The following is a 24,866-nucleotide window of genomic DNA, read 5'->3' on the forward strand; positions in this document are numbered from 1 at the left end:
ATAAATATGACTGCATTTTTGATCAGTCACTACATTTTGAAGCGTCATATTATCAGCAAGTCCTCTAAGGAGCAACTTTGCCTTTTGTGGAGTCTTTGACTACAACTTATCTTATTCAAAAGACACGAAAAGATGTTTTAAAGTAACATGAATGCATTTAAAAACTGTATTAAAAGATCTGGTGGGGCTTGACGTGTATGAATCCAGTCAGAGCAACCCAATTTGAATTGAATTTGAATCCGTTTGTGAGGAAAGCGACTCTAACAGCGGTCACAAAAAAGAAAGAGGCCTTTCCGGTAAACTTTGGGGCTCCAGAAAAACTCTTTAATCAAAGCAGCTGCACACATTTTCACAAGTTTTAAGACACAGCTATGGACATCAGAGGGAGTGTTCAAGGTTGGAGAGCCTCACATCACAAAAGACAAATAATCAATAAAGGATGATTATCGGAATTTTTTTAAAAAAGCGACAAAGTGCTGGGTGTGCTGCTCGCAAACATTCATGAGTAACTTTATCTTTCTGCACCATCAATGCACAGAACTCAACTCTACAGTGCGACTGCTGCATTGGTCGGGTTGGTACCATCACAGACTACTCGCATAGGCCCCAGTATATGGATTAAGAGGGAAGGCTGAACAAAATGGATTCAACTATTCGCTCTCGCACGTTCTTTGTACGCTTAAAAATCGCAAAACACCGTAAACAACAAAAAAGTACCGTAAACAAGAGCGCTTCGTTCAAAAAGCAAACAGTTTTCCACCGACTCCGTCAAACATTTGTCCAACGCGTTTAGCAGTAAAAACGGTATCCACAAACAAGGACCACATCCACTGCGCTTTTGTCCAAAAGCTCTACCAGTGCGATGTGTTTGCTGCGCAATAAGTTAACAATAAATAAAGTACAAAATAAACGGTTTCACACAAGAGGAGGAAAAAAATATATTAGACATCAAAGTGGGGTAAGAATCTCCCGTCTGTCTCACTGTACTACCTACTATACTGAAATAACATAACATACAGTATATCACGTGTAAAAAAAAACAATAAGCTTGGAGGTACAGCAGAGAAAGCACAGGCAGAGGAAGACAGTAGGCCACCAACATTGTAAACTGGAGATAAAAGTGAGGTTCATTGTGCTAACGATGCAGGACCGAGATTGGCTTCCAACACAAATTCAATCGTCATACAATTTGTAGTTGTTTAACTGGTATTTGACTTGATAACAAAAGCTACAGCTCCGTTTAAAACCCCCCCCCTCATCTGTTTCTGGAAACAGAGGTCACCTTCCAGTGTGTGTTATTACACTTCATTATCAACTAATATTAAAGTGATTTGGTTTTAAAACTCTAAAATGACATTTTCTAATGGCATTACAGCTTTTGCTGTGACTTCTAGTACAAGATAAAAAAAACAAAAAACAAAAACCTTTAAATGGCTTAACAGTGGAGATTTTGTGGGGGAATAAAATAAAATAAAGAACTTTTGTGACAGAATAATACGTAATAACAAGGGAAACACTTGTGAAACAGACAACACTTATGGAATCCCATCTTTTCTTTGGCAGCACTGGGAGGGGGGCACGCTCCAGTCATACACGTAAGACAACCGCAGCTTGACCTCCTCCTTGCAGAGTCTCCCATCACGCTGCAGAGTCTGGTGTTTTTCCAACATGTCCTCAAGGCTCTGCTTATGTGTCACCAAGTATTTGTTGTTGCAGCCGCGCGACTTGTACTCCGTGTCAAAACGTGGATCATGCGTCCGCCGTACATCTACCGGCGCCAGCCAGGCGCCCAGCGACACATCCTCACTCTGCCACGTCTTGAAGTAGCCCGCGTTGAGATGCACGTATTGGATCAGGTCAGCCGAGAGAATGTAGCCGCCGCCCAGCGCATAGGGTAGGTAGTAGTCGCAAAGCTCCCAAGAGCTTTCACGCCACTTCCCAGCTGTTTTCACCCGGCCTCTCCCTGAGAAGAAGCCCCAGTATAAACGGCTGGCCTCCTTCCCCTTCAGCTCCTCTTTAAGGAGGTCCAAGCGGGCAAATGTGTCATCGTCCGCTTTGAAGACGAACTTGAAGTCCACGTTCTGGTCCAGCCAGGAGTACATGTGCAGGAGCTTGAGAGTTAAGTTCTCATAAGAATCTTGCAAATCAGGAAGCAAGAGCAAGTCTTTGTGCCTCCCTTGCTCTGTGTTCAGATTCTGAAGGTCCTCGCTCGAAAGGCCTTGAGTTCCGACCACAAACATGGCCAGAACATCAGAGTCTCGCTTGGCAAGCCAGGTACTGCGGATAATGCTCCTGCGTTCTGTGTACTTGGGTCCTGTTGTGATGAGGACCACGAGGAATGCTGATAAGCTTTTAGTCATGGGGGGAGCGTTATGCTGCGCTGAACGGGACTGCAAAGCATTACCGTGGGGGGCAAAGCCCGGAGGATCTGAGTGACCCTGTTTCAAGGTTTCAGAAGTACATTTGGCCAGGAAGACTAGGACTACAGCAAAACTGCAGACAGTGCCAATGACCAGAGCCGTTTTGTGGCGGCATACCAGACGGAACAGATTCATGGTGCAGAGTCTGCGGGGAAGCACACAAAGGACTGTTAATATTATACTGTAAAAAAAAAAAAAAAAAAGACAACAGATTTCTGAAAGCATGGCCTGTAAAGGAGCAGTTAATGTGCAGGGATTTATAGATCACAAATTAAAATTGCTTGTTTATGTCATAAGATGAAGACATACTTGCATGAAGGTGCAGCTGGTTATTAAACAACATCGCATTTTTGCTTTCATGATTTGCACATCTGTGTGTACGTGCACAACAGACACCAACAGGCCCTTGAGAGCACTGCCAAATAATCAGCCAGACTAGCAGTAAACGGCATTAAAGCGGTGGCTGTCCTTTTCACTGAATAACGGGGAAAGTCAGCAAAGGAGCCTTAAATCAGCTGCATGTCTGTGACTTAGCTGCACCGCCTACTGGTTAAGCACACAAGCTGAGCTACCCCGATCCGTGTCACGACCATGTTGTGAGCGGTTATCAATTAAAGACGGTTGTTTATTAAAGAGGATTTGTTATTTACCTTATTAACACGAGCCTGTCTCTTCAGCGCTGCAGCCAGGGCGGGCCACAGGCAGCGGCTGCGCAGAGCTAGCGTTAGCTACTGAGATGAAGCCATCTGAGCACTCTGTTAGCTCACTGGACAGTATGTAAACACACACAGCTTATTCATGTTGGTCTTAACACGAGATAGAAAGCAGCGCGTCTAACGTGGACGGTTACAATAAGCTGCTAAGGGGGTTATCTGGTGTCACTGTATTCATTTTCTGCCTTGCACCGTGAACCCAATCAGAACCGTGGGGCAGTGACGAAGAGGAACCGGAAGTGAAGCCCCCACTAGGTACGACCAGAATGATACAAAGAAACACTTGTCATGCGTTTAATAGCATGTTCAATCCAAAAACGGGCGTTGATATAATGTAATGAATATAAATACATTTCAGGTGTGCATTCAGGGTCAGAAAACACCAAAGGTGAGTGCGGAAAGATAAGAGAGCTGTAGGACAGAGGAGCTTCTGACCGGAGCATGCGCACGATTGCATCTTTGCTTTCAGAGCAGAACCGTACGTCGACTCGTTTGCTTCAAAATAAAAGCGCCATATGATAGGATGTAGCTGTCAAGGAAAAATTCATGTTTATGGCCAGTTTATCATGTGTTACAATCTGTGGGTGCGTGGGTGTGAGGATGATTGTTTATTCCCATTTACTCATCTCAGATTATTACTCTGTATCTTCAGGCCTATCTTGCCTTTGGTCCCAGTCGGTATCAGGGCTCTAAGTAGTCTTGTTCTGTTTTGGTGCCACCTGAAACCACACTAACTGTGACATGAACTTGGACAGTATAGGTTACTGATTTTCTTAGTCTCTTCTGCTTTCTGCACGATGTCAAACATCAGCCGTGCCAGGACACTCTTTTGTATAGTCTCCGCCTGAATAAATGATAGATAGATAGATCTAGATAGATCGAGTGTGCTTGGACTTTCATGACAGTATAGGCAAGGATACATTTCAGAGGATCATTACATAACTGCCATGTAGCTGGGCATGTTTGAGTTAATGTCTTCCTATACAGAGTAGGTCTTCACACAACAAGAATCCACCACCAAACAGGGCTGGTAACCACATTTACCAGCACTGTCTATTTCTTAGATATGTAACGCCTACGTTAAAGCAAACATTTAAGAAGTGATGACAGTGTTGAATCAACTCCAGACACCGCGGATTGTTTCCTTTTTGTTTTCACACATCTCACATTACATTATTTTGCTCTTCGGGAAGACTATATTTTGAAATGTCGAGCCGGAAGCGAGACCTTTCCCGGCTGGCGTGACGCCGACGGTTTGCTAATGTCCATCATCTGTTAAGAAAATGATGGCCTCGTCATAAGAAAGTACGCCTATGTTGTTTCTTTAGCATGGCACTTATAAAGTTAGCAGACCCGACCATGTAAGCGCGTTTGCTCGGTAGGTTTGTCCGTTACAGGATAGCTAATTGACTTAACGTGGGACTGGAACGTTAGCAAACGATGAGCGGTTGGAGCACCGGCCGGGATCCTCGGACATGTCCAGTTTGGCTCGCCATCTTTCTGCTCATATTGACTGTGCATGTGGTGGAACCGACTTCTGATTATGACCCCTACAGAATCCTGGGTGTCAGCAGGAGTGCCAGTCAGGCAGAAATCAAACGGGCTTACAAGAACCTCGCCAGGGAATGGTGAGTGACAGAAGTCCCCCCGACACCACGGAGGCCATCACATCTCGGCAGCGGAGTATCAGCCCCGTTCAGTTAACAACTGCAGCAGTGCTAGTGACCACTTAACCTCTTACAGCGTGGTCTAATTCAAAATGTAGACTAGAGGACATTTTGTCTAACCATCCGTGAATGTTGTAGTGATTTATGATGTCATGTGTGGGCTTTTCCAGGCACCCAGATAAGAACAAGGACCCTAAAGCTGAAGACATGTTCATCAAGGTTTCTAAGTCATATGAGGTGGGAGAAAAGACACCACAGTGTGTCATGCACACACCTGATAGTTTGCTCATTTCTTTTGCAGTCTATTTCACTTTCATTATCATTGTCTCTTTGATTAAGGTCTCTCAACAGAGAGAAAAGGGGGAAAAAAAGAAATCGTTTCACTTCTGCTTCTCTCTCTTTTGCACACAGATTCTGTCCAACGAGGAGCGAAGGTCCAACTTCGACCGCTATGGGCAGATGGATGAAAACCAGCCTTTTGGCCAGCCGCAGCATCACAGTTTCCGCAACTTCCACAACAGTTTCTACTTTGACGAGTCTTTCTTCCATTTTCCCAGGTAACGCGTGTTTGAGCTGGTTTTCTTCTTCCGGTTCGTCCCGCAGAATGATTTTGGTCACGTTGAAGACATTTCTCCCCTCAAACTGAGCCCAGCCTGACATTCACAACTTAATTGAATTCAAATTAAAAGCATAGGAGCAATGATGTACACAACGTGACTCATGCGGCCTTGGGAAAGACTGCGTCCAGTGCAACTTCCTGACTATTTAAACGCATTTACTCAAGCTAACACTACTACTCCTTGTTTTCCTTATAAACCTTTTAACTATGTTGTATCAGAGAGGGATCGCTTTCTCTCATCGTTACGGGACTTTCTTCTCTAAGGCCTTTTTTTGTTGTTGTTGTTTTTGAACGTCTTTTTGGATTACTCTAAAAAGCACACCCTCTTTTCTCTGTTCCAGGTCCAGGGACTTCGCAGACAGCAAGTACATGCTTCGCCACGCTCAGTTTAACAGCGATGTCCTCCCAGACAGCTACAAGAAACCGTACCTCATCAAAGTGACGTCCGAGTGGTGCTTTGCATGCGTCCATATCGAACCTGTGTGGAAGGAGACGGTGCAGGAGCTAGAACCTCTTGGTGAGATTGTTTTCCATGGAGCTCTCATCAGTGTGCCCAACACGCTGTCAGGAGGGCGCCTGGTTTACCTGCAAAGCTTAATAACACAACGATGATAAGGACAAACGGAACTAGAAATGTTGAGTTACTTAAGAGGCTCGCAATTTCATCAAATTCCAAGTGAGGAAATTGAATTGGATGTCAAATGTATTGTTTTTGCTTTAAAGCAGCAACACACTTAACGTCCTACAGCCCTGTGAAGTTGTTATGGCTAATATGTTTTCAAATGAGCCAGTAAATAGCCAGTAAAACGCACCGTAGACATCAGTATTCAGTTTTAAGAGTGCGTCCGGCCTCTTGACTGGCAGGGAAATTCCAGGACTTTTCAGGTGTAAATTGATGTGGACAAAAATCATTTGACATGTAGTGACCAACATTTGCTTGTTAAAATAAATGGTGAGCACTGAGAAACTGCCACCTTTTCCATCGGATTCATAGGACACTCATTTGAATGTTAAATCTGCTCGAGGCCACAGAGCTGTGCCACCGACACGCTGTTGGTTGTGCATAAAAATTGTGAAAGATCTTTGCTCTCGCTTTGATGTTCTGGTTTCCAACTCAGGAAGACGACTGTCAGCGTTTGGACAAACTGCTAAAATTCCAGGCACCATCTGTTTTTCCGTATTTTTTTAAACTTATTGTAGGAAAGGTCGTGTTTTACAAGTGTCAGGTCCAGTAACTGTCTGTTGTTGTTGTTACACCAGGTGTGGGCATTGGGATTGTGGATCTGACCTATGAGCGTCGCCTTGCCAACCAGCTGGGAGCTCACCGTGCTCCCTCTATCATTGGGCTGGTGAATGGTAGGGTGACCTTCTACCACCAGGCTGTGGTACGAGAGCATCTCAGGCAGTTTGTGGAAGATTTGCTGCCTCAGAAACTGGTGGAAAGGGTAACTACAACTCCCAAATGCACTCTACAAACAGATGTGTGACAAATACTTTACAGAGCAGCTGTTTTTTAATGGATTCTTTTCTTACCAGGATAGTTGAGCCTCTCACTTCTTAGCTGATGTAAACATTGGTGAAATTACAAATTAGGAGGTCAAAAAAAAAAAAAAGGGAAACATTTACGATGATCAATTGTAAACAGAATCTTTCCCTCAGTCGAAGCCTTTTTTAAAAAAAAAAAAAAAAAATAAAAAAATTAACTAACCTCTGTTGTTTTCACAGATCAACGATAACAACTACCTGGCTTTTCTTAATAGCTGGCATGCGGAAAATAAACCCAGTCTTCTCCTGTTTGATCAAGTCCCAGTTGTGCCACTACTCTACAAGGTAAAAGACGCAGAGAGCCGGAGAATTCAGCCATCTTAATTGAGTCTATCTCAAACTACAGAGTGCATCGTAGGTCTAAAAGAACCTCGGTATAAAAATAGGTTTGAAGTATGGAGACTAAATTCTGCACCACTTTGCAGAAGTACTTCACAGAAGCAGTCGCGGTACAAGATGAACATCTGTCAGAATTTTGTTCCACGTTATCTTTGATTGTTTCCATGACCTTTTTTGAACTCCTCTCTCATTGCAACGTGGCCTGTTTTTGAGCTATGACCTTTTGGTCATGACCTCGCAAAAACAGGCCATGTTACTATTATTCTGTCGCGTGGGGATGTCATTTGTCATCTTTTATCTAGAACGGGACCAAAAATCCTAGTGTTTTGTAAAATATGCACACAAGCAACGATTGCACAGATTAAACGAAATATTAATGTTGGAAATGGAGAGATTTGCTCTGTCTGGCTTCTTTAAGCTGGATAGTATTCATGGCTCACACAATGAGCTCTTCCATCAAAACAATAACATTACAGGAGCATCAGCTACTGTTGAAAAGCTTTTTATACTTTAGATGTTTTTTCTGCTGTCACTTTGCCATGACCTCTTCTTCATTTTGATATGTAATGGTAATTTTTCTAATTTTTCTTGAACCTACCATCTTCCAGTTAACCGCATTCGCCTACAGAGACTTTGTGCGCTTTGGCTATGTGGATCAGGGTGAAACGCACAACATCAAGCTCCTGCGGCAGTTCAACATTAACACCTACGCTCCCACCATGCTCCTGTTTAAGGAAGACACAGAGAAGCCTGTTGACGTTATCCAGGTAAACCCCTGCATTACCTGCAGCTCGAGTCTTCCGTATTGTAATGCCGCAGGAATACAACATTAATGATGGAGGCTAATTTAAGCCTTTCACACCCTTTGAACTTTCTTGCACTCAGGCCAGAGGAATGAAGAAACAGATCATGGACGAGTTTGTCTCCAATAACAAGTTCCTGCAGGTGCCCCGGCTGGTCAGCCAGCAGCTTTTCGACGAGCTGTGTCCTGTCAAGCAGTTCCACCGACGGAGGAAGTAAGACACGTTTGCAAGCAAAGACGTAGCTTATAGTGTTGTACTGAAAATCGGGTCTTAATAGGTTGATCACAGAAGGTGTCCTCGTTTCCTCTCCCATCTTCCCGACCACTTCTGCTAAAGTGAAGGAAAATGCAAATCCAAATTCTAACAGGAGTAGATTTTCTTTGACATGTGGTAGGACAACTGTAAGAGGCTTAAGTCCAAACAGAGGAGTCGGAGAGGAGCTGCAGTGCTGAAAATGTTGTTGCTGTAGCTGAATTTACTGTGATTTGCAGGTACTGCGTGCTGCTAATCACAGGGGAGGATGAAGCTTTTCTTCCAGGCAACAAGGCCTTCCTGGACTTTGCCACCGCTAACAGAAAAGACGTGCTGCGGTTCGCATACGTTTACCAGCGTCAACAGCAGCCTCTTTGTCAGGCGCTTCTACGCAACCAGGCTGCGGTCTCGCCTCAGGTCAGGGGTCTGCATACACAGCGCACATTTTACACAGTTTTCTCGTCTCTTAACACGATAAACAAAGGCGTTTGTATTTCCTTTTCACTGGACGTGTCAGTTTTAATTGGATGTGTTCTGCAATGCCTCAATGCAATCACACTGTGACAGGTGGTGATTCTGGAGAGGCGGAGCCAGACTGGTAGGGTCCTGTACCGCTCTGTGAGTGGTGGCTGGAATGGCAGTGAAGAAGACAAGTACCGTCTCCACGAGCAGCTGGAGCTCCTTCAGAAAGACCCCACCTACCTGAGCTCAGACACCACCTTGCCAGAACTCAACAACGAGATGGCCCCCGTAAGTCACAGCAAGCACACACTCTGACCTCTGCGTGAGGACCACCAGGTCTGTTCTGCATACGCCTGATTCTGTTTGATTTATTTCTTTATTAATCTCACTGTTTCTATTTCATTTTTGATCTGCTCTCCAGATTTTTTTCATTCAGTGGATGAATGCAGCCTATGACTACATTATTCAAATATATGATGACCTCCTCTACTCAAACTGGTAAGACACTACTCACCAAGGCAGTCAGCAGAATGCAGTGCAAGAGATGGTTGTTGTTGTTGATGGCTTTTGAAAGCAGATCAGAAGCTGAGTAATGCTTCTGCCTCAAGACCGGTGTTTACCTGGTGAATGCTCCATAAGTACTTGTACATACTACGATATGTAGAGGCCAGATTTCCTACTTGGAGAATGCACACGGTGTTGCATAATTTCCCCCCACATTTTGTGTTGGTAACAGTCTGCTTTTTGTCTTTTAGGCGAGAGATGATGCCCATTCTGTCCTTGATCTTCTCAGCTCTTTTCATACTTTTTGGCACCGTTATCATTCAGGCTTTCAGGTAAAAAGAAGCATGACTGCTCAAGGCATTTTAATCATGTTGCCTAAATATCTTACTTAGAATAGGTTCAAATAAGAGTTCTTATACTACAATTGAAAGTGTAATTTAGAAACTGGATCAACTTACAGTCTTTGTCAGTTCCATTCGATTATTTCAGGCCACCATTGAGAGTCAGAGCTTTTGGTATCTGCAGTGAGGATGTTTTTTTTGTTTTTTTTTAATATATAATTTCAGTGAGCCTGGTGAGAACAAACCCCGAAAACCAAAGCCAAAGGAGCAACCCACAACACAAACTGAGGAAGACGCATCGAGCAGAGCAAATACATCAAGGTGATGTAGTAACATCAATCAAACACAAGATGGACACAAAATACACTGACAAAATGTTTTCACAGGCCAGCTGCCAAACCGAGTGTCACGTGGACATGTTTGATGACTTACCATAGGAGCCACTTGTAGGGTTATATAAATATAGAGAAACTGAAACAGTGTTCTGACCTCTTTAGTTGGATTTGGTTAATGATTACACCGTACTAAGTGATTTAAGTGAAAACAGGAATGTATCCAGCTCACCTCATTTATGCATAGCTTTCTTATCCATAGCAATTTCCTGCGGGGATTAGAGTTTAAGTTTTGCTTTACAGTTGCTCCATCAGCTTTATTATGTCTTCAGATTGATAAAGTCTCTGTTGTCCGGCCCTCGTCCGATCATCCTCAACCTGATATTATTGCTGACACTTAAGATGGTTTATGGACCTGCAGCTGGTAGTTTTCCACAAGTCAGTCACCCCTACTGACGCACAGCAAGAATGCAACTGTAGACACTTTCCATCATATTTGTTTCATATGCTGTCGCAGCATAGCTTTGTAAACATTGTAATAACTACACATATGGCCATAAAACTGAGAGATGCTGGCCAGGACCTGCCCTGGAGTCACTAACTTAAATGACATGGACTTTGCAGCTGATTTGTAAAGTTATAACATCAATTATTTGCTTGTTGCCATGGCTGCTTTTTTAAACACTGCAGTTTTACTGTCAAATACGATCTGACAAACGGATCGGCCTGACCGATCACCTCACGAGCGGAAGCACAGGTCATTTGGCACCACCTTGTAGACACTGTATTGTGGAGTGTGCTCACAGTAGCTTTTGTTCTATAGCACTGCCATCAGGATCGGCCCTGATCACGAGTGGATCTTCCCAAATTAACTTAGACGTTACACATGATGTAAAACAGAATCTGTCTCAAACCACCTGACGGGATAAAACGGATGTTTAGATTCACACGGGCTGCAGAGTCATAGGCTTCCTTTGTCTTTCTCGTTTGTCCAGCCGTCCTCCAAAGAAGGACTTTGTGGAGGTGACGGAGCTGACAGACATTACATACACCAGTAACCTTGTCAAGCTGAGACCTGGTCACATCAATGTTGTGCTGGTGCTCACCAATGCCTCCAAGAACGCTTTGCTCAGGAAATTTGCCAAGGAGGTTTTTTCTTTCTCCGGGTAAGTCGCAGCATTCATCCCTTAAGTTCTGGTTTATTTTCGTCTGTTTATTTCTCATCAGAGAGTTGGTCAGTTATGATGATTGTGCCGTCAAGTATTTGTCTGCTCACCATATTTCCACGTCCTGATGCTAAACCCTTTGGCTGCCCACCTGCAGGACTCAGACCCTTCACTTCTCCTTCCTCAATGCTGATAAGCACCGCCACTGGATGACCTCACTCCTTCGCTCAGCCTGTTCTGCTGGACCGAGCGAGAGCCATTCAGACGACGAAGAATCTTCAGACTACTCCGGCCACGTCCTGGCCCTCAATGGCTACAAGAAATATTTTTGTCACTTCAGACCCGTCTTCACAGGGGACGATCCCAACGACTCTTCCTCTGAGACCTCGTTTTCCTTTGACAGCAAGAGAAAATCCCGCTCAAGGTCCAGGTCGAGCTCTCACTCCCGATCTCGGTCCCATTCCAGGGAGGACGGTGCCGTACCTAAAAGAGGCTCCAGCAGGGCCACTAACATAGAAGTCCATCACAAGCTGGACAGGCTTGGACTCTGGATGGAGAGGCTAATGGAGGGAACCCTGCCCAGATTACAGGTCCCTGCTTGGCCGACACTCGACACCACCAACACTTAAGCAGAAACTGAGCGACGAAAGCAAAAAAACAAGAACAAACTGCAGAGCAATGTTGTGCTTTTCAAATTGATATTTAAGTTTGTTTTGTAAATATAGATCGACACTGAGCTGTTGGAACCGTTTGAGCAGCAGCAGGTTGCAGAGGCGTGTTAGGATTGCAAAATGCAAATTCCCATATTGCTTAATCACATCCACATAGAGTCGGCATGCATCATGGCACAGGAGCTAAACGTAGCCAGCGCTGTGCGTCCATCGGATGAACACGCTCATTAGGTGATGTCATGCAGCCTGGAAAACATGCTTCTTCTTTTTTTCTTTGCACTGTTTTAATTTCTTTAAAACGCACAGAGCCTCTAAAATGCACTTCGAGTCTGGAAAGCTATTTTCAGCTTAGATCTTTAGAGTTTGAGTTTGTATGTTCCCTTCTGATGGAGAATTCTGCTTCATGTGCTCAGGTCTTCACGTTGGCCTGCAAACCAGCCCGTTGCACTGGCGTCGTAACGAGTTTCCATTTGTTTGTTTTTTTGTGCTTAGTTAAAGTTGCAATGTCTTAATACTGTTTTAGGGATAAAATTAAAAAGAAATGATAACATGAAATTAAAACATTAAATATAATTTCAGACAACTGCTGAGAAACAGAAAATGGCCTTTTCTTCCTTGCTTGTAACCTCTTAAATGGGACTGATTTAAACTGCGTTATTTCTGATTGTCTGAATCAGGAAGAAACCAGAGATCCTTTCATATTATACTCTCTTTCTTCACTTTAAACCTAAACCTCAGTAAATGCTAGTGCACGGTGTCAGCAGACCTACGAATCACAGATGGAACGAATTCTACTGGCAGCTTAAATGTTTTGCCCGTTCTCTTGTCTGCCTTCTCGACTATTGATTATTCTGCTGCTCAACAAAATATTTGCAGTACGTTGATGAGCTAAATTGTATATTTTTCCCTTGTTTGTCCTTTCAACTTGAACTGTGCCCGAATCTAACCGTAAGAAAGGAAGTGTACCTCAAAAACTCCTTTGGTAACGTTGTTAGTTTATTAGAATGTGTGCACATAATTTTATTTCATGCTTCTTTAAACTAATAAATATTTTTTATCTACCATAACGGTGCATTCACTGTATTTAAGTTGGTAATTAGGCCATAAATCAAGGTAGAATGAATTTTTCCACACTTTGTCCTTTATTGATATTTTAGTATAGATAAGGACTTTAAATAGCATTTATACGTGGCACACAATACAAGAGCAAACCTTTACCATAAATACATACAGCTTAACATTTATACATGTTCAATGTACAGGTCAAGCATAGTGCATGTCATGGTGTTTCAAGACAGGAACACCTGTCTGTGTGTGTGTGTGTGTGTTTGGATTATGAGGACCAAACTTTATACGACACCGGTTTACTGGAACCTGCTATAAATGCTTTCTCCATGAGTCCAAAGGGATATTTGAGGGTTAAGGCTTGATTTGAGGGATGGGGATATATTGTCAGTGGAATGCTTCTAGTAAGATATTGAGATGTGTGTGTGTTAGAAAACGGGTTCAGTACTCTTTAGGAATATCGATCACTTTTCTTCATGGTCAGATCCTCAGGACCAAAGGAGTCGGGTAGCAACTCGTCCACAGTCATCTTCTTGTATGAGCCATCAGTCTTTGTCAGGTAAACTTCCCACTTGGATCCAAACTGTAAATAGAACAAGGGGAGGTTGGGAAAATGATCATAACTCATAGCAGTGCACAGTGTTGGGCAGGAAGCAACATGTTGGTAAGTTGAAACATTTACATCCCCCTAAATTCATTAACTGGGAACAATCACTGTCTGGAGACTAAAGATTCCTTTAAAAAAAAAAAGAAAAAGAAAAGGAGCATCAAGCCAAACAGGAAAAGATGATACCTCTCTCATGAACTGTCTGCAGCCTCCACATGGAGAGATGAACTGGTCACAGAAATCACTGCAAAGAATGGAAGTGGAAACATAAAGCATCTTTTGCAGGCAGTCACATGCTTATGATGTAGATACAAATACCTAAACACAAATACACAAATTCTGACCAAGCTGTTTTCAGTGTCAGAGGAATTCATACTTAGACATATCTCAGCTTCCTGATCGAACAACATGAACTGACCTACGTGTATGAAGGAATGTGGAATTTTTTTTTTTTAGGTTTGGAAGCTTGAAATAAGTAATGCAACCTAAAGTGAGTCATGTGATTTGGTAAGACAGAAGCGATGACTTTAGAAAACAAAGAACCTTCCAGTTTACAGCCTTGTTAGCCGCAGGTACATCTTACCTGGCAATTGCAATGGCCTTGAAACTCCGGTAGCCTTCTGACACTGCCTTTGACAGAGCATTCCTTTCAGCACACACTCCCAGATTGTAACATGCATTCTCCACATTGCAACCTGCCGGAGACAACAGCACACACAGAATAAATTAAAGCCTGTGCCTTGAAAGGACGCTCTTTTCACCATATAAGGAACAGTCTGTTTACCAATTCTGGTCTAACCACATAGTTAGCGAGTGGCTCTTTGGACCCACAGCTCTTTGCTAGTTGTTTGCTCCACTCAGGAAATTTCTGCTTAAGGACACGTGACTTGTCAAGCTTTGTACCGTCCAACAACACTGACAGGACAGCTGTGTCTTTGACATCCCTGTCAATATATCCAGCGATGTTGACATAGTGATGCAAAGGCAAAACGTGCCCGGTCATGGGAAAGTTCAAATTCACCCATTTTAAGAAATAAGATTTGATTCAGTCATTTGGAATGATGAAGGCTTGTCCTGGAGTGGATTTGATAATGGGCTGTCCTCGTTTCCTCTCCCATCTTCCCGACCACTTCTGCTAAAGTGAAGGAAAATGCAAATCCAAATTCTAACAGGAGTAGATTTTCTTTGACATGTGGTAGGACAACTGTAAGAGGCTTAAGTCCAAACAGAGGAGTCGGAGAGGAGCTGCAGTGCTGAAAATGTTGTTGCTGTAGCTGAATTTGCTGTGATTTGCAGGTACTGCGTGCTGCTAATCACAGGGGAGGATGAAGCTTTTCTTCCAGGCAACAAGGCCTTCCTGGACTTTGCCACCGCTAACAGAAAAGACGTGCTGCGGTTCGCATACGTTTACCAGCGTCAACAGCAGCCTCTTTGTCAGGCGCTTCTACGCAACCAGGCTGCGGTCTCGCCTCAGGTCAGGGGTCTGCATACACAGAGCACATTTTACACAACAGTTTTCTCGTCTCTTAACACGATAAACAAAGGCGTTTGTATTTGCTTTTCACTGGACGTGTCAGTTTTAATTGGATGTGTTCTGCAATGCCTCAATGCAATCACACTGTGACAGGTGGTGATTCTGGAGAGGCGGAGCCAGACTGGTAGGGTCCTGTACCGCTCTGTGAGTGGTGGCTGGAATGGCAGTGAAGAAGACAAGTACCGTCTCCACGAGCAGCTGGAGCTCCTTCAGAAAGACCCCACCTACCTGAGCTCAGACACCACCTTGCCAGAACTCAACAACGAGATGGCCCCCGTAAGTCACAGCAAGCACACACTCTGACCTCTGCGTGAGGACCACCAGGTCTGTTCTGCATACGCCTGATTCTGTTTGATTTATTTCTTTATTAATCTCACTGTTTCTATTTCATTTTTCATCTGCTCTCCAGATTTTTTTCATTCAGTGGATGAATGCAGCCTATGACTACATTATTCAAATATATGATGACCTCCTCTACTCAAACTGGTAAGACACTACTCACCAAGGCAGTCAGCAGAATGCAGTGCAAGAGATGGTTGTTGTTGTTGATGGCTTTTGAAAGCAGATCAGAAGCTGAGTAATGCTTCTGCCCCAAGACCGGTGTTTACCTGGTGAATGCTCCATAAGTACTTGTGTATATGCTACGATATGTAGAGGCCAGATTTCCTTCTCGGAGAATGCACACGGTGTTGCATAATTTCCCCCCACATTTTGTGTTGGTAACAGTCTGCTTTTTGTCTTTTAGGCGAGAGATGATGCCCATTCTGTCCTTGATCTTCTCAGCTCTTTTCATACTTTTTGGCACCGTTATCATTCAGGCTTTCAGGTAAAAAGAAGCATGACTGCTCAAGGCATTTTAATCATGTTGCCTAAATATCTTACTTAGAATAGGTTCAAATAAGAGTTCTTATACTACAATTGAAAGTGTAATTTAGAAACTGGATCAACTTACAGTCTTTGTCAGTTCCATTCGATTATTTCAGGCCACCATTGAGAGTCAGAGCTTTTGGTATCTGCAGTGAGGATGTATTTTATTATTTTTTTTTTAATATCATTTCAGTGAGCCTGGTGAGAACAAACCCCGAAAACCAAAGCCAAAGGAGCAACCCACAACACAAACTGAGGAAGACGCATCGAGCAGAGCAAATACATCAAGGTGATGTAGTAACATCAATCAAACACAAGATGGACACAAAATACACTGACAAAATGTTTTCACAGGCCAGCTGCCAAACCGGGTGTCACGTGGACATGTTTGATGACTTACCATAGGAGCCACTTGTAGGGTTATATAAATATAGCGAAACTGGAAACAGTGTTCTGACCTCTTTAGTTGGATTTGGTTAATGATTACACCGTACTAAGTGATTTAAGTGAAAACAGGAATGTATCCAGCTCACCTCATTTATGTATAGTTTTCTTATCCATAGCAATTTCCTGCGGGGATTAGAGTTTAAGTTTTGCTTTACAGTTGCTCCATCAGCTTTATTATGTCTTCAGATTGATAAAGTCTCTGTTGTCCGGCCCTCGTCCGATCATCCTCAACCTGATATTATTGCTGACACTTAAGATGGTTTATGGACCTGCAGCTGGTAGTTTTCCACAAGTCAGTCACCCCTACTGACGCACAGCAAGAATGCAACTGTAGACACTTTCCATCATATTTGTTTCATATGCTGTCGCAGCATAGCTTTGTAAACATTGTAATAACTACACATATGGCCATAAAACTGAGAGATGCTGGCCAGGACCTGCCCTGGAGTCACTAACTTAAATGACATGGACTTTGCAGCTGATTTGTAAAGTTATAACATCAATTATTTGCTTGTTGCCATGGCTGCTTTTTTAAACACTGCAGTTTTACTGTCAAATACGATCTGACAAACGGATCGGCCTGACCGATCACCTCATGAGCGGAAGCACAGGTCATTTGGCACCACCTTGTAGACACTGTATTGTGGAGTGTGCTCACAGTAGCTTTTGTTCTATAGCACTGCCATCAGGATCGGCCCTGATCACGAGTGGATCTTCCCAAATTAACTTAGACGTTACACATGATGTAAAACAGAATCTGTCTCAAACCACCTGACGGGATAAAACGGATGTTTAGATTCACACGGGCTGCAGAGTCATAGGCTTCCTTTGTCTTTCTCGTTTGTCCAGCCGTCCTCCAAAGAAGGACTTTGTGGAGGTGACGGAGCTGACAGACATTACATACACCAGTAACCTTGTCAAGCTGAGACCTGGTCACATCAATGTTGTGCTGGTGCTCACCAATGCCTCCAAGAACGCTTTGCTCAGGAAATTTGCCAAGGAGGTTTTTTCTTTCTCCGGGTAAGTCGCAGCATTCATCCCTTAAGTTCTGGTTTATTTTCGTCTGTTTATTTCTCATCAGAGAGTTGGTCAGTTATGATGATTGTGCCTTCAAGTATTTGTCTGCTCACCATATTTCCACGTTCCTGATGCTAAACCCTTTGGCTGCCCACCTGCAGGACTCAGACCCTTCACTTCTCCTTCCTCAATGCTGATAAGCACCGCCACTGGATGACCTCACTCCTTCGCTCAGCCTGTTCTGCTGGACCGAGCGAGAGCCATTCAGACGACGAAGAATCTTCAGACTACTCCGGCCACGTCCTGGCCCTCAATGGCTACAAGAAATATTTTTGTCACTTCAGACCCGTCTTCATAGGGGACGATCCCAACGACTCTTCCTCTGAGACCTCGTTTTCCTTTGACAGCAAGAGAAAATCGCGCTCAAGGTCCAGGTCGAGCTCTCACTCCCGATCTCGGTCCCATTCCAGGGAGGACGGTGCCGTACCTAAAAGAGGCTCCAGCAGGGCCACTAACATAGAAGTCCATCACAAGCTGGACAGGCTTGGACTCTGGATGGAGAGGCTAATGGAGGGAACCCTGCCCAGATTACAGGTCCCTGCTTGGCCGACACTCGACACCACCAACACTTAAGCAGAAACTGAGCGACGAAAGCAAAAAAACAAGAACAAACTGCAGAGCAATGTTGTGCTTTTCAAATTGATATTTAAGTTTGTTTTGTAAATATAGATCGACACTGAGCTGTTGGAACCGTTTGAGCAGCAGCAGGTTGCAGAGGCGTGTTAGGATTGCAAAATGCAAATTCCCATATTGCTTAATCACATCCACATAGAGTCGGCATGCATCATGGCACAGGAGCTAAACGTAGCCAGCGCTGTGCGTCCATCGGATGAACACGCTCATTAGGTGATGTCATGCAGCCTGGAAAACATGCTTCTTCTTTTTTTCTTTGCACTGTTTTAATTTCTTTAAAACGCACAGAGCCTCTAAAATGCACTTCGAGTCTGGAAAGCTATTTTCAGCTTAGATCTTTAGAGTTTGAGTTTGTATGTTCCCTTCTGATGGAGAATTCTGCTTCATGTGCTCAGGTCTTCACGTTGGCCTGCAAACCAGCCCGTTGCACTGGCGTCGTAACGAGTTTCCATTTGTTTTTTTTTGTGCTTAGTTAAAGTTGCAATGTCTTAATACTGTTTTAGGGATAAAATTAAAAAGAAATGATAACATGAAATTAAAACATTAAATATAATTTCAGACAACTGCTGAGAAACAGAAAATGGCCTTTTCTTCCTTGCTGGTAACCTCTTAAATGGGACTGATTTAAACTGCGTTATTTCTGATTGTCTGAATCAGGAAGAAACCAGAGATCCTTTCATATTATACTCTCTTTCTTCACTTTAAACCTAAACCTCAGTAAATGCTAGTGCACGGTGTCAGCAGACCTACGAATCACAGATGGAACGAATTCTACTGGCAGCTTAAATGTTTTGCCCGTTCTCTTGTCTGCCTTCTCGACTATTGATTATTCTGCTGCTCAACAAAATATTTGCAGTACGTTGATGAGCTAAATTGTATATTTTTCCCTTGTTTGTCCTTTCAACTTGAACTGTGCCCGAATCTAACCGTAAGAAAGGAAGTGTACCTCAAAAACTCCTTTGGTAACGTTGTTAGTTTATTAGAATGTGTGCACATAATTTTATTTCATGCTTCTTTAAACTAATAAATATTTTTTATCTACCATAACGGTGCATTCACTGTATTTAAGTTGGTAATTAGGCCATAAATCAAGGTAGAATGAATTTTTCCACACTTTGTCCTTTATTGATATTTTAGTATAGATAAGGACTTTAAATAGCATTTATACGTGGCACACAATACAAGAGCAAACCTTTACCATAAATACATACAGCTTAACATTTATACATGTTCAATGTACAGGTCAAGCATAGTGCATGTCATGGTGTTTCAAGACAGGAACACCTGTCTGTGTGTGTGTGTGTGTGTTTGGATTATGAGGACCAAACTTTATACGACACCGGTTTACTGGAACCTGCTATAAATGCTTTCTCCATGAGTCCAAAGGGATATTTGAGGGTTAAGGCTTGATTTGAGGGATGGGGATATATTGTCAGTGGAATGCTTCTAGTAAGATATTGAGATGTGTGTGTGTTAGAAAACGGGTTCAGTACTCTTTAGGAATATCGATCACTTTTCTTCATGGTCAGATCCTCAGGACCAAAGGAGTCGGGTAGCAACTCGTCCACAGTCATCTTCTTGTATGAGCCATCAGTCTTTGTCAGGTAAACTTCCCACTTGGATCCAAACTGTAAATAGAACAAGGGGAGGTTGGGAAAATGATCATAACTCATAGCAGTGCACAGTGTTGGGCAGGAAGCAACATGTTGGTAAGTTGAAACATTTACATCCCCCTAAATTCATTAACTGGGAACAATCACTGTCTGGAGACTAAAGATTCCTTTAAAAAAAAAAAGAAAAAGAAAAGGAGCATCAAGCCAAACAGGAAAAGATGATACCTCTCTCATGAACTGTCTGCAGCCTCCACATGGAGAGATGAACTGGTCACAGAAATCACTGCAAAGAATGGAAGTGGAAACATAAAGCATCTTTTGCAGGCAGTCACATGCTTATGATGTAGATACAAATACCTAAACACAAATACACAAATTCTGACCAAGCTGTTTTCAGTGTCAGAGGAATTCATACTTAGACATATCTCAGCTTCCTGATCGAACAACATGAACTGACCTACGTGTATGAAGGAATGTGGAATTTTTTTTTTTTAGGTTTGGAAGCTTGAAATAAGTAATGCAACCTAAAGTGAGTCATGTGATTTGGTAAGACAGAAGCGATGACTTTAGAAAACAAAGAACCTTCCAGTTTACAGCCTTGTTAGCCGCAGGTACATCTTACCTGGCAATTGCAATGGCCTTGAAACTCCGGTAGCCTTCTGACACTGCCTTTGACAGAGCATTCCTTTCAGCACACACTCCCAGATTGTAACATGCATTCTCCACATTGCAACCTGCCGGAGACAACAGCACACACAGAATAAATTAAAGCCTGTGCCTTGAAAGGACGCTCTTTTCACCATATAAGGAACAGTCTGTTTACCAATTCTGGTCTAACCACATAGTTAGCGAGTGGCTCTTTGGACCCACAGCTCTTTGCTAGTTGTTTGCTCCACTCAGGAAATTTCTGCTTAAGGACACGTGACTTGTCAAGCTTTGTACCGTCCAACAACACTGACAGGACAGCTGTGTCTTTGACATCCCTGTCAATATATCCAGCGATGTTGACATAGTGATGCAAAGGCAAAACGTGCCCGGTCATGGGAAAGTTCAAATTCACCCATTTTAAGAAATAAGATTTGATTCAGTCATTTGGAATGATGAAGGCTTGTCCTGGAGTGGATTTGATAATGGGCTGTCCTCGTTTCCTCTCCCATCTTCCCGACCACTTCTGCTAAAGTGAAGGAAAATGCAAATCCAAATTCTAACAGGAGTAGATTTTCTTTGACATGTGGTAGGACAACTGTAAGAGGCTTAAGTCCAAACAGAGGAGTCGGAGAGGAGCTGCAGTGCTGAAAATGTTGTTGCTGTAGCTGAATTTACTGTGATTTGCAGGTACTGCGTGCTGCTAATCACAGGGGAGGATGAAGCTTTTCTTCCAGGCAACAAGGCCTTCCTGGACTTTGCCACCGCTAACAGAAAAGACGTGCTGCGGTTCGCATACGTTTACCAGCGTCAACAGCAGCCTCTTTGTCAGGCGCTTCTACGCAACCAGGCTGCGGTCTCGCCTCAGGTCAGGGGTCTGCATACACAGAGCACATTTTACACAACAGTTTTCTCGTCTCTTAACACGATAAACAAAGGCGTTTGTATTTGCTTTTCACTGGACGTGTCAGTTTTAATTGGATGTGTTCTGCAATGCCTCAATGCAATCACACTGACAGGTGGTGATTCTGGAGAGGCGGAGCCAGACTGGTAGGGTCCTGTACCGCTCTGTGAGTGGTGGCTGGAATGGCAGTGAAGAAGACAAGTACCGTCTCCACGAGCAGCTGGAGCTCCTTCAGAAAGACCCCACCTACCTGAGCTCAGACACCACCTTGCCAGAACTCAACAACGAGATGGCCCCCGTAAGTCACAGCAAGCACACACTCTGACCTCTGCGTGAGGACCACCAGGTCTGTTCTGCATACGCCTGATTCTGTTTGATTTATTTCTTTATTAATCTCACTGTTTCTATTTCATTTTTCATCTGCTCTCCAGATTTTTTTCATTCAGTGGATGAATGCAGCCTATGACTACATTATTCAAATATATGATGACCTCCTCTACTCAAACTGGTAAGACACTACTCACCAAGGCAGTCAGCAGAATGCAGTGCAAGAGATGGTTGTTGTTGTTGATGGCTTTTGAAAGCAGATCAGAAGCTGAGTAATGCTTCTGCCCCAAGACCGGTGTTTACCTGGTGAATGCTCCATAAGTACTTGTGTATATGCTACGATATGTAGAGGCCAGATTTCCTTCTCGGAGAATGCACACGGTGTTGCATAATTTCCCCCCACATTTTGTGTTGGTAACAGTCTGCTTTTTGTCTTTTAGGCGAGAGATGATGCCCATTCTGTCCTTGATCTTCTCAGCTCTTTTCATACTTTTTGGCACCGTTATCATTCAGGCTTTCAGGTAAAAAGAAGCATGACTGCTCAAGGCATTTTAATCATGTTGCCTAAATATCTTACTTAGAATAGGTTCAAATAAGAGTTCTTATACTACAATTGAAAGTGTAATTTAGAAACTGGATCAACTTACAGTCTTTGTCAGTTCCATTCGATTATTTCAGGCCACCATTGAGAGTCAGAGCTTTTGGTATCTGCAGTGAGGATGTATTTTATTATTTTTTTTTTAATATCATTTCAGTGAGCCTGGTGAGAACAAACCCCGAAAACCAAAGCCAAAGGAGCAACCCACAACACAAACTGAGGAAGACGCATCGAGCAGAGCAAATACATCAAGGTGATGTAGTAACATCAATCAAACACAAGATGGACACAAAATACACTGACAAAATGTTTTCACAGGCCAGCTGCCAAACCGGGTGTCACGTGGACATGTTTGATGACTTACCATAGGAGCCACTTGTAGGGTTATATAAATATAGCGAAACTGGAAACAGTGTTCTGACCTCTTTAGTTGGATTTGGTTAATGATTACACCGTACTAAGTGATTTAAGTGAAAACAGGAATGTATCCAGCTCACCTCATTTATGTATAGTTTTCTTATCCATAGCAATTTCCTGCGGGGATTAGAGTTTAAGTTTTGCTTTACAGTTGCTCCATCAGCTTTATTATGTCTTCAGATTGATAAAGTCTCTGTTGTCCGGCCCTCGTCCGATCATCCTCAACCTGATATTATTGCTGACACTTAAGATGGTTTATGGACCTGCAGCTGGTAGTTTTCCACAAGTCAGTCACCCCTACTGACGCACAGCAAGAATGCAACTGTAGACACTTTCCATCATATTTGTTTCATATGCTGTCGCAGCATAGCTTTGTAAACATTGTAATAACTACACATATGGCCATAAAACTGAGAGATGCTGGCCAGGACCTGCCCTGGAGTCACTAACTTAAATGACATGGACTTTGCAGCTGATTTGTAAAGTTATAACATCAATTATTTGCTTGTTGCCATGGCTGCTTTTTTAAACACTGCAGTTTTACTGTCAAATACGATCTGACAAACGGATCGGCCTGACCGATCACCTCATGAGCGGAAGCACAGGTCATTTGGCACCACCTTGTAGACACTGTATTGTGGAGTGTGCTCACAGTAGCTTTTGTTCTATAGCACTGCCATCAGGATCGGCCCTGATCACGAGTGGATCTTCCCAAATTAACTTAGACGTTACACATGATGTAAAACAGAATCTGTCTCAAACCACCTGACGGGATAAAACGGATGTTTAGAATCACACGGGCTGCAGAGTCATAGGCTTCCTTTGTCTTTCTCGTTTGTCCAGCCGTCCTCCAAAGAAGGACTTTGTGGAGGTGACGGAGCTGACAGACATTACATACACCAGTAACCTTGTCAAGCTGAGACCTGGTCACATCAATGTTGTGCTGGTGCTCACCAATGCCTCCAAGAACGCTTTGCTCAGGAAATTTGCCAAGGAGGTTTTTTCTTTCTCCGGGTAAGTCGCAGCATTCATCCCTTAAGTTCTGGTTTATTTTCGTCTGTTTATTTCTCATCAGAGAGTTGGTCAGTTATGATGATTGTGCCTTCAAGTATTTGTCTGCTCACCATATTTCCACGTTCCTGATGCTAAACCCTTTGGCTGCCCACCTGCAGGACTCAGACCCTTCACTTCTCCTTCCTCAATGCTGATAAGCACCGCCACTGGATGACCTCACTCCTTCGCTCAGCCTGTTCTGCTGGACCGAGCGAGAGCCATTCAGACGACGAAGAATCTTCAGACTACTCCGGCCACGTCCTGGCCCTCAATGGCTACAAGAAATATTTTTGTCACTTCAGACCCGTCTTCATAGGGGACGATCCAACGACTCTTCCTCTGAGACCTCGTTTTCCTTTGACAGCAAGAGAAAATCGCGCTCAAGGTCCAGGTCGAGCTCTCACTCCCGATCTCGGTCCCATTCCAGGGAGGACGGTGCCGTACCTAAAAGAGGCTCCAGCAGGGCCACTAACATAGAAGTCCATCACAAGCTGGACAGGCTTGGACTCTGGATGGAGAGGCTAATGGAGGGAACCCTGCCCAGATTACAGGTCCCTGCTTGGCCGACACTCGACACCACCAACACTTAAGCAGAAACTGAGCGACGAAAGCAAAAAAACAAGAACAAACTGCAGAGCAATGTTGTGCTTTTCAAATTGATATTTAAGTTTGTTTTGTAAATATAGATCGACACTGAGCTGTTGGAACCGTTTGAGCAGCAGCAGGTTGCAGAGGCGTGTTAGGATTGCAAAATGCAAATTCCCATATTGCTTAATCACATCCACATAGAGTCGGCATGCATCATGGCACAGGAGCTAAACGTAGCCAGCGCTGTGCGTCCATCGGATGAACACGCTCATTAGGTGATGTCATGCAGCCTGGAAAACATGCTTCTTCTTTTTTTCTTTGCACTGTTTTAATTTCTTTAAAACGCACAGAGCCTCTAAAATGCACTTCGAGTCTGGAAAGCTATTTTCAGCTTAGATCTTTAGAGTTTGAGTTTGTATGTTCCCTTCTGATGGAGAATTCTGCTTCATGTGCTCAGGTCTTCACGTTGGCCTGCAAACCAGCCCGTTGCAACTGGCGTCGTAACGAGTTTCCATTTGTTTTTTTTTGTGCTTAGTTAAAGTTGCAATGTCTTAATACTGTTTTAGGGATAAAATTAAAAAGAAATGATAACATGAAATTAAAACATTAAATATAATTTCAGACAACTGCTGAGAAACAGAAAATGGCCTTTTCTTC

The 24,866-nt window shown here is 43.4% G+C and overlaps 2 protein-coding genes across 2 annotated transcripts; one reads left to right on the plus strand and one right to left on the minus strand.

Annotated features, from left to right (window-relative positions):
• Positions 1-286: 286 nt before the first annotated feature.
• b3galt6 (UDP-Gal:betaGal beta 1,3-galactosyltransferase polypeptide 6) lies at positions 287-3,492 on the minus strand. Its single transcript, XM_072382509.1, has 2 exons — positions 3,071-3,492; positions 287-2,565 (listed from the first exon to the last, which is right to left on the minus strand). The coding sequence occupies exon 2, from the start codon at positions 2,553-2,555 to the stop codon at positions 1,536-1,538; it is 1,020 nt and encodes a 339-aa protein (XP_072238610.1). The 5' UTR covers positions 2,556-2,565; positions 3,071-3,492; the 3' UTR covers positions 287-1,535.
• An 847-nt stretch (positions 3,493-4,339) lies between these two features.
• Positions 4,340-24,403, plus strand: LOC140304030 (uncharacterized). Its single transcript, XM_072383049.1, is given in 31 exon segments — positions 4,340-4,761; positions 4,971-5,037; positions 5,212-5,357; positions 5,761-5,936; positions 6,680-6,864; positions 7,145-7,249; positions 7,912-8,070; positions 8,189-8,319; positions 8,598-8,775; positions 8,926-9,108; positions 9,242-9,318; positions 9,576-9,656; positions 9,891-9,986; positions 10,993-11,163; positions 11,321-11,789; positions 14,429-14,490; positions 14,803-14,980; positions 15,134-15,316; positions 15,450-15,526; positions 15,786-15,866; positions 17,204-17,374; positions 17,533-17,965; positions 18,101-18,152; positions 20,937-21,190; positions 21,342-21,524; positions 21,658-21,734; positions 21,994-22,074; positions 22,309-22,404; positions 23,412-23,582; positions 23,741-23,945; positions 23,948-24,403. Coding segments are annotated over 31 exon segments (4,980 nt in total). The 5' UTR covers positions 4,340-4,573; the 3' UTR covers positions 24,212-24,403.
• Positions 24,404-24,866: the final 463 nt, after the last annotated feature.

Source organism: Leuresthes tenuis, unplaced genomic scaffold (genome assembly GCF_036924035.1).
Source record: "Leuresthes tenuis unplaced genomic scaffold, fLeuTen1.0.hap1 SCAF_3, whole genome shotgun sequence".
Lineage (NCBI taxonomy): Eukaryota > Metazoa > Chordata > Actinopteri > Atheriniformes > Atherinopsidae > Leuresthes > Leuresthes tenuis.

What these genes read in the sequence shown, in the direction of transcription:
- b3galt6 (XM_072382509.1), bottom strand. Translation starts at nt 2,555, where the DNA reads ATGAATCTGTTCCGTCTGGTATGCCGCCACAAAACGGCTCTGGTCATT.